At 33.7% G+C, this 10,129-nt stretch overlaps 1 protein-coding gene and 1 non-coding gene across 2 annotated transcripts; one reads left to right on the top strand and one right to left on the bottom strand.

Annotated features, from left to right (window-relative positions):
- Positions 1-539: 539 nt before the first annotated feature.
- Positions 540-6,980, bottom strand: LOC140816183 (CLP protease regulatory subunit CLPX1, mitochondrial). The gene is made up of 15 exons (XM_073175266.1): positions 5,983-6,980; positions 5,687-5,745; positions 5,297-5,397; positions 4,679-4,758; positions 4,348-4,398; positions 3,626-3,700; positions 3,445-3,522; positions 3,135-3,191; positions 2,915-2,985; positions 2,335-2,434; positions 2,142-2,246; positions 1,992-2,054; positions 1,717-1,839; positions 1,255-1,410; positions 540-1,165 (listed from the first exon to the last, which is right to left on the bottom strand). Exons 1-15 carry the CDS (start codon positions 6,517-6,519, stop codon positions 1,097-1,099), a joined length of 1,725 nt encoding a protein of 574 aa, XP_073031367.1. The 5' UTR covers positions 6,520-6,980; the 3' UTR covers positions 540-1,096.
- A 558-nt stretch (positions 6,981-7,538) lies between these two features.
- On the top strand, positions 7,539-7,610 carry TRNAQ-CUG (transfer RNA glutamine (anticodon CUG)). The gene has a single exon. It is a non-coding gene; the product is annotated as a tRNA-Gln (tRNA).
- The last annotated feature ends 2,519 nt before the right edge of the window (positions 7,611-10,129 follow it).

Here is a 10,129-nt window from a genome sequence, read left to right as displayed (position 1 = left end):
CAATGCCACCTCTTAGGCCCCTACTACAAAATTGGATTAATTCAAGGATCAAGATTTTTGGTTCTAGATATAATTGAACCCACTAGTAGGAGGAAAGATATTCAAAATTAAAAAAAATTCAAGATTTCCCCTAGCGACGTCGTTTGGCTTGTACATGAGATGATGTATGATGAATAATATAATGAATATAAAGATGATAAATAAATATATTCAGATAAAATAATGGTACATGATACTACTCTTTTATATAACCTGAGTCGTATATTGTATAAAACAAGGATACCCAATTTTAACAAAATATTTCCCCCAACTCAAAAAAAATGTGTTTCTATGTTAAATGATAATTGTCATGGTTAGTGGTTTCCCATGGGGTTCTAGCTTCTTGAGTAAACGAATGCTGCAAAATTACCCCTTTTGAGATGGACATACTCATCCAGATATTACATTTATCATCGATATAGCGAATCAAATTACGCAATATCCGAAGGGAGTTCACTTGCAAGCAGATAACAAGATTATGTTTGGAACGATGAATCTGATTTAGAGGAAATAATTTCCATCTGAGAAAGAATTTGAAATGACACATAGCTTGAATGTATTTCAAATTTTCAAATTCACCACAACTAACATTACATCTACAAATATGAGGAAGTTGTGAATTTCAATACAACCAATACAAATTTCTCTAAACCACCAAATGGATTTGAAATTCATGGCTTCCTTCCACCCAAGCACAATCTAAAAGAAAATCATAGTAAAGGCAGATTCGCTCTTGATATTTTATATTGATGCAGATTATGATGCAAGCTCGTCTGTTGAGAGAAGATCTATCTCTGGCTACTGTATTTTCCTTTATGGAATCTCATAACATGGAGAAATAAGCACCACATGATTGTAGCAAGTTCAACTCGAAATATTTGAATTTCTTAAAATTAAGATGTAATTATTTCTCATATTTGGAGATAAGACCCAATGTCGGAGCAACAGAAGAGGATGTCTGGGAAGATGGCAACAAATTTGCATCAACTGAGCCTCTAAATCAACTCCATTTGAATTTCCATACTGTACACGGTAAATCGATAAATGTTATCAAAGTTTATAGTGCAACAATAGATGGAAGCTCCTGCTCGATCTCAGGTTCTCCTTCGGAACCTTCGGCAAGCGTCTGTAATGTAGTAGAAACAATTGTCAGCTCATGTCAACATAGATCGAAATATTTAGGCATAAAAATGAGACCCTTTTACTCGTACGAACCTCTGAAACCTTAATCTTGTGTTGTGAAAGATAGCGGTTGAGCGCCCCTTTGCCATAAAGGATCTTGGCACCCTTTATACGACCCTCGTATCCAACTGACTCCTCATCCACTACAACAGACTCTATTATATCATCCCCTGTTCTAATATCAGGAATCTGAAAGATAAATCTTTCTTATTTCATTATTTCATGTAAACAGATCAGAAGAGAAAAAAACATGTAAAGAGCAAGAGATATATCCTATACAGTGGGATACGCACATGGGTGGATCTACATATTTCCTGGATGAGATAACGAGGGAAGGGCAGTTTGGGGGATGAATCTTTAGAAAAATTACAAAAAAAAAAAATTAATTTTTTTTTTCTTTGAAGGGGAGAATTGTCCCCTCAGACCTCACCCCCAGTAAATCTGTCCTAGGTATTGACATTAGGAGTAAAATATTGCAGAACTTGACTAACAAACCTCGTACATAGCATCCATCAATATGTTTTCTAGCATAGAACGCAAACCCCGAGCTCCAGTGTTCTTTGTTATTGCTTTCCTAGCGATTAATCTCAACGCATCTTCTGTGAAATGTAACTTCACCTAATAAACAAGAGCACAGTTTACAACTTGAAATTTTTATCTAACGTGAAAAGATACTACTACTCTTCAGAGAAAAACAAGGAGAATTTTTATTACAATGAATCTGTTTTCACAGAAAATGGTCAATTAATGGAAGGGTAATGAAAACTTACTTCATTCATTTGGAACATCTTTTTGTACTGCTTTCCTAGCGCGTTTTTAGGCTCAGTTAAAACCTTAAAAACAAATTTAAACATCGTGTAGCATTGTCACTAAAGTAGATAAGTAAACACAACGAGCACGATTCATAATTCGTGTTTTACCTGAACTAGCTGATCCTCAGTAAGTGCAGCCAAGTTAACAAGGATAGGAAATCGTCCAACAAATTCAGGTATTAGCCCGTATGCTATTAGATCACTACTTTCAGCCTGAGAAAAAAACTTGTGCGTCATTGAAATACGTCTTCTAGCCTACAGTGGGAATCTATGCTTAAGAGAAAGATGCTATCCAGCTTACAGTTTCGAGCAATGATGATGTCACAGCAGCACTTGTTAAAGTGCCAGTTCTCATGTTTGCACGTACGGGGGCACCAAAGCCGATGGAAGAATCATGACGTCTGCAAATACGTGAAAAATTGTAGGTTCCAATCCAAAACAAGAGGTAACAACATAGTTGTCAAAAGCGCAGTGAAGTGCACAGCCTGGGCAGCGCTTCAGTGCACTCCAAAAGCACACGGCTTCCATGAAGCTCGCGCTTGTTGGCGCTTCATAGAAAAAAACAGTTTTTTAGTTTTAAAAAATATGACAGATAATTTTCCTCTATTTATCACATTGCCTTTGCCTTTTGCCCTCACATTTTAATATTTGATACTTGGAAGATGAAAATGATAGATGACATAATATTTGATATCTCATGTTTCACTGATTTTATTTTATTTTTTTAAAAATATTTTATTTATTACATTTTACTTCCGTAAAGCGTGCGCTTCGCTTTGTATTTTAAGCCTCGGGACACCTGAGCGCTTTAATGCACCTTGCGCTTTTGACAACTACAGGTAACAACATTCATGGTATTTAAATTGATATTGTAATATGACCTCTCTGAGATTGTTTTTTCCAAGTCAATAAAAGCACCTCCGCATATAAAGAGGATGTCTTTCGTGTCAATCTGCAAATACAAAATTTGTTGCTGTCACTAAGCTTCCAATTCACAAATCGCAAAGCAATTATTTTATTCAAATCATTCTTCCAAATGGTATGCTGATCTGGAAAAAGGCATAAGACTGCAAGAAAGGTCGTTTTACTGTCAAAACATACCTGAATATTTTCACCTCTTGGATGCTTTCGAGCGCCTTTCTCTGGAACATTGACCACCTGATATTAAAAAAATTCATTAATCAGAATCACGATTGAAAATAAATCAGGTTAAGATTATAAAACACTCTGGACTTGTTTGGTATTGTTTTGGGAGTTCAGACTGAAAAACTTCGGATAAATGTTTAGGAAAGTCTTTCGGAGAAAGAAATTGCTGTTTTTTGTCTTGGAAAATAGATTTATCACATAGATGAAAAATCACCAATAGACTACTTCAGGTTCATCAAAGGGGGAAGTAAATCAAAGCACTTACAGTTCCCTCCAGCATTTTCAATAGTGCTTGTTGGACACCTTCCCCAGACACGTCTCGACTAATGTTGATGCTCTCAGCCTATAGAGTCGAGAAAGAACAAGACACACAATACATCGAATTCAATATCAGCAGGCTTAGCATATGTAGATTGATGCATGATTTGGCAGCAATAATCTAGAACCTTTTTGGTGATCTTGTCAACTTCATCAATATAAACTATGCCTTGCTGCGCGGCTGCTACATTATAGTCTGCAACCTGAAACGGAGAACCAAGGCTAACATCACTTTCCATGATAAACTTATAGAATTTTAGATGATGTAGTTTACCATCTAATTAGGTACTAGAGTTTCACAAACACGAGTTTTAGCTAATGTGAACCAATGGCTCTAATGATGATCAGAATCAATAAAGAAAGTCTTCGTAAATAGGATAATAGTTCATGCAAATTCATTCATCAGTGTTCTTAAAAATTATGCATGAACTTCGTAATTTGAATACCAACAAGTCTGATGTCACTGTGAGGAAACTAGCAATATTAAATCATCAAACCATGTCAGAAAATCCATAATTTTCGACAACCCCATTGAGCGAAAGTATAAAAGCGTAAAAATTGAAACAAATTATATCGTTTTCTGATTTCTGATCAATAAACGCAGGGAAAAACATTATATAAAGTTGTTAAAGCTGACAAAAAATAAGGAAAATCAGATGCTTGTCACCAACTGTAGGGCATTGCAGACACACCAATAGATATAAGAATCTACCCATACCCAAAAACACATACAGATACAAAATAGCAATGCTTTTAGCTAGAAATTCATCACATTTAAATTATATCATGCAGAAAAGGAGTCAGAATAAGATTCCACTCCAACTAATAGAGAAAATAATATGCAACTCACCGTCAGAAGCTTGTATAGAATGGACTCCACATCTTCCCCAACATATCCTGCCTGCAAAATGAGATTTATCAGATTAAAGCCACAGAACAAGGATGTCATAAAAATCTGTAACACCATTGTAGCATTTGGTGAAATAGGTTTACATATACTGAGAAACCTCGTTGATAAAAGGGGAAAAAAAAGATTTCCAACTGCACTGCTCCCACAGACAATATGACAGATTATGTCCTGGGTGGTAACGACCCGATAAGCAAGGGCAACACATAGGTTCGTAAACAGGTGACTGTAAAAAGAACATTGCCATATAAAAATAAAAGATAAAACATCTTACCTGAGTAAGTGTAGTGGCATCAGCAATTACAAAGGGAACATTCACCAACCGCGCCAAAGTTTTGGCAAGTAGCGTCTTCCCTGTCCTTACAAAGATTTTAAAAGCACACAGTGAACTGATATTACTGGAAGAGAAAGACAGTGTTCAATATGAATAATCCATAATTATGCAACTGACAATTCTTAGGTTTGACATTAAATTTTCTGATTCTCTACCTCTCAAATAGTCGTTCATCAAATGAAATAGAAATTCAAAAAAACAAGAAAACAGCTACTAGATTATTAAAGGAGGATTATGCCCTAACAAGGATAATACTTTTAAACAATTCCTTCTATTGTCAAGCATAAAACTGGGGATACCATAAAGAAACTGAATAAATTAGTCTGAATCATAAATGGACGACAGTGACCATAAATTGAAATGATCCCAGATGATACACAAATCTAAGATCAACTACATTAAACAAAAACAATGTTTCAAAGTCCTATAATCCCTCGTAAAAGCTAAATTCTTCGTATAAATTTTTGCCACAAATTGTGAGTATTATAGGCCTGAATACAGATATATATGCACACATATATACAACTTCGTAAACAATTCAAACACTGAATAAATTACCTGAACCTGTTGGCCCCATCAGAAGAATGTTGCTTTTCTCAAGCTCCACAATTTCATTATCTGCGACATCGGATTTATCACCGACCGTACTCCCTGCAGACCTAACTTTCAAGGCATAACACCAATATTAGATATATTCACTTGTAAGTAAAATTTTAAAGCAAAAACATACAGATTAAGTACAGGTAAGAACTATGAAAACAACAAACAGCAACCGTTTACAGAACTTTATAACCCCATAACATCAAAATCAGCTAATATCCACAGACAGGAGATAAACCAAGTTTTTTGATTAAGCTAATTTAATTTTAAAACCTATTAGAATTAGACTATAAACTGCACAACTGCACAAGAGTAGGTCAGATGAAGCTGGATATCAAGAAGAATCACCTTTGCAAAGAATCACTATATATTCTCTTGTAATGATTATAAACTGCTACAGAAAGAACCTGCATCCACAAAATAATATTTAAAACAGAGTTGAAGTATCTAATCAAATATTTATTGCGAGTCACAAGTTGTAACATTTAAAAGTAAATATTTTTACCACCTCCAATTCGCCCCCTCCATTTTATACACAATACATATTTCAAGATATCAATCAGGTAAGTAATCCTCAAATTCGAAAAATGAACAAGTTTGAAATATAACAGAGCTTGTAACTAACTTTAAAAAAACAAATAAACCTTTTTAGCTCTTTCTTGTCCAATTACAAATTTGTCAAGTCCTCTACATATCTCCTTCGGAGTGGGGAAATTTGGCCCCAAGTTGGACCCTCCCCAGCACTCATCTTTACTTTCTGACCCGAACCCTCCACCGGAGCCGGAATTCGGTCCATCTCTATCAGTCACCTGGATAAATTTTACCCCCGGCCTCACCACAATCCCATCCCTTCCCACCCCAGGTGGCTGCCAGACCTCAGGTGGATCACCCTGAGAGCTAATATTCCGGATTTTCCTCCTATTCCTATGAAATTTTGTGAAATTCTTGCCACTGTCGACATATTCACCACGTAGCGAAATGGGTTTGAATGAGGAGAAATTAAAGAGTGAGCTTGAGAGAAAATTATGACTATTGTGATAATTGCAATCATATCTGGAGCTCCTCTGGAAATGGTTGACCCGACCCGCGTGCATATGGTTTTGAATGAAGTGTCTGAACTGCGAGGCAGCAACAGAAGCTGTGTCTCTCGATGATTTCGACCTCAAAGCAGCGGCTGCCATGGACAGAATCTTCAAGTATAACAAAGAGGGGGAAACTAAAACTTCGTAAATAAATTATTTTTCAAGTCCAGATGGGAAATCCACACATATAAAAAGGCTGAAATTTGAAGTGGGTTCGAATTAGATTTATAAAATTATGGATTAGTCCGGATAAATTAGAACCGAAACTGAAGATGATAAAAAGACTCAGAATGAAAATTCGAGCACAAGTTTAGACAAAATAAAGGGGGGATAATTGGATTGGTATCCAATCAAATTACTGTGATTTGGGAAATTCGGTAGGTGAATTTTGGAGGAACCATGGCAAAGATCGGATTTTTAGGGTTCAAGATACGAACTTGGGGATGAAAAGGGCGGTGGATGGATCGAGGGAAATCGTTGATTAATATCAGTGGAAAACTTTGGCCGGAAAATTACAAATCAAGGAAGATGACACATTGTTCAAGAATGTTTTTGCTGCCTGAAACGGTGTCGTTTTATGAAGGTTAAAGTGAGCATTTTTAATTCAACTAGTAATAAAGAAATCAGGTAGCAAATGTGTAAATCCTGACAAAAGACTGACTGTTACAATTTGTTTCTGGTATTTTCTATGTTATTATTTTATGTAAATTTAAATATTTTTTAATTATCTTTAAAAACTTAGAGTGAATCATTTTTCTCTATAAGAAGTAATTATAGATTTTTCAGATATTATTTCTATTAATTAATAAATTTTGAATTTAAAACAATTAGAAATTACATTTGGAAAAGAATCTGGTTTATTTTTATGATATTTTAATTTTTGTGGTTTCTCGGAATTATTATATTGTAAAATAAAAACAACATGATAATTGTTGAGTATGGACAACGTAATATATAGAGGTTTTAACATCCTACTTAAAATAATTTTATTTACATAAAAATAGTTTTAGCATATTTAAATACTGAATTAATTTAATCAATTTGATGTGGTGTAAATTAAATAAGCCGTTTCTGTTAATTGATTAAATATATAAATAAAATAAAATTTAACAACAACAGGTTCCATGGTCTAGTGGTGAGGACATTGGACTCTGAATCCAGTAACCCGAGTTCAAATCTCGGTGGAACCTCCAAACAAATTCTCCCGTTTTCTTCTATGATTTATTTTTCGATTACTGATTCAAGAGATTTTGTCGAATATTAATTAATCATTATAGGAAATAAGAATTCCACCAAATATAGAGAACAAAATTTCAAGTTTTTTCCAACCAAAAATTAACCTACTCTATGATAACCTTCACGATAAATATTAATATAATTTATCAAGATATAATTTTGCACATATAAATATTTACATTCAAAAAATTTCACCATGATAAGCTATAATTTAAATTTAAACTTACTCAATGATGGTATGAGTTATCCATAAATAGTAGTATTTGGGGTCCATAAGCATACACACCTAAAGTTACATGATATCATCAATTGTGAGTTTTGGAGTGCTTAGAAGACTATGAAACAATCAGAATCCAAGAAATGTTCAAGGAGTTCTTCATATTCATATGCAGTGGCTGAAGGTAATATTCGATTCATTTTTTCCCATTCGGTATCATGTTATTAAGTTAAACATTAATAAATTCTTACATCTAGTATCAGAGCAAGGAAATTGAAAAAAAAAAAATCACCTCATTGTATAATTCTCAACAAAATTTGATTTATAAAATAAATTCATAGAATTATTCAACAATTGAAATGAATGCCCAAACGGTATAAGACTTGAAATTGAAATTAAATTTCTAAAAAAACTTGGAACATAAAATGTTTTATCCAAAACCAAAATAAAACCATTGTCCAAAACTAAATTTCAAGTCCTTTATAGCCTCCACATGTGAACATATCTTGTTTCTCGAATAGATGCTCAGCTCATTTCCTATTAGCTTCATTTCGTATATGTTATTTGTAACATAGATGGTAGAAACAGAGTCAATCAACCATGTGTTATAAATCATATTAATCATGTTATATTCATAACAAACAAATGAAACAGGAATACATTCATTTTCAAGATGATTTTTAAATTTGATGTAATATTTTTTCATGTATTATGTTTTTTTAAACAGAAAAAAAAAATTGGATTCTTTCTTTATGTCAGGTTGAGGTGGAATTTTTCTTTTCCCTTGACTTTGGATTGCTTCTTAGACTTTTCTTTGTATTCAGAAAAAAAAAACTATCACTCTTCCCCATAAACAACATTCTTTCCTCATGAACACACATGGGTATTCGTCCCTCATCGATGTGCTCTCACACACTTTTCATACTCGGAAGCCTTAATGAAGGGACTTTTTCATGGCCCTCAATCAAACCATGTATATCAACAGAGATCTTGGTGTTTATGAACATATCGTAAAGGCGATTAGATCTCTCTCACTTTCATAAAGATCGACCTCATCAGGTTCCTTGAATTCATCTATGGCGGGTGGGTCGTTTCTCTTATATCATAGTCAATATCCATCTGTCCTATTTGAAGGAGAACTTTTTCCTTCCAGACTTTGTAATTATCCTCTTTGATTTCGGAGATATCACAATTTATACCACATAAATTAATAGGTTGCACTATAAGAAATTTAATGAACATGCTTATTACAAAAAAGTTTTGAGGAAATTTCATGTTTTACTATTTAAATCATGTACAAAAGATCTAGTGACATAAAACTTACAAGTGGGATAAATTTTAAATTCAATTAGATTTTATGCAGCTTTATAATAAAACTTATCAAACTAATTTCTCGTGTGTATCTCTTCTATGTCTATGCGGGCCTCTTCTCTGTGTTCTAATCCTCGGCCATTGCTTCGTGCTAGGCAAGGACAAAACTCTAAAGTCTGCCTTCATCCACTTGTTCATTGAGGTTCGATAGAGTTGAAGTGCAGAAATCTGTCGATTACCTATTCTTTATATATTTTTAAATTTTATCCTAATTAATCACATAAATATAATAAAAGTCCGTGTAGGATAATTTTTTTTTATATCCCATAATTAATTACAATTTTTGTCCATAATGATTCAAATTCACGTAGGCACCGTTTGGTTTATTGGATGGTATAAATAAAGAAATTTAGTAAGAATGATAAGTAAAGTTAAACTTGTGGATAATTATTGTATAATGGATAATATATATTATGTTTGGTATTCTTCTCAGTTTTATAATGGAATGTTACATAAAATGGGTAATACCCAAAAATCCCCTTCTCTTTATTGAATTTATTAAATGCGATGCTTTTGTTCACCTTCTGAAATCATATTTCTCTCCACACAAGTAGCGTACACACTTCTTAAACGTGTTTCTCTCCACACCTTCTGAAATCATATTTCTCTCCCAAATACCGAACGCTTTTCTCTACAAAGGCAAGCATTCGGTCGGGGGAAAACGGTGAGTGAAAAAATTGTACTTAACAATCGGTTATATTATTCTATTTTCTTCAAATAAAACCCCAAATGCCGGTTTAGATTGAGTGTCCCTTTGTTTCGCATCTTAGTAGGATTATATGTTATTGTTGTAATCTTGCTTAATTTCAATATGCTCTGATCTATCGCCGACATACGATCACTCATATTTGTAATTTCATACCGTATGTAACCTTGATATTGTGT

Source organism: Primulina eburnea, chromosome 16, assembly GCF_022965805.1.
Source record: "Primulina eburnea isolate SZY01 chromosome 16, ASM2296580v1, whole genome shotgun sequence".
NCBI classification, from domain to species: Eukaryota; Viridiplantae; Streptophyta; class Magnoliopsida; order Lamiales; family Gesneriaceae; genus Primulina; species Primulina eburnea.
The sequence above is the reverse complement of the archived record's forward strand: the minus strand, read 5'-3'. Positions and strand labels throughout refer to the sequence as shown.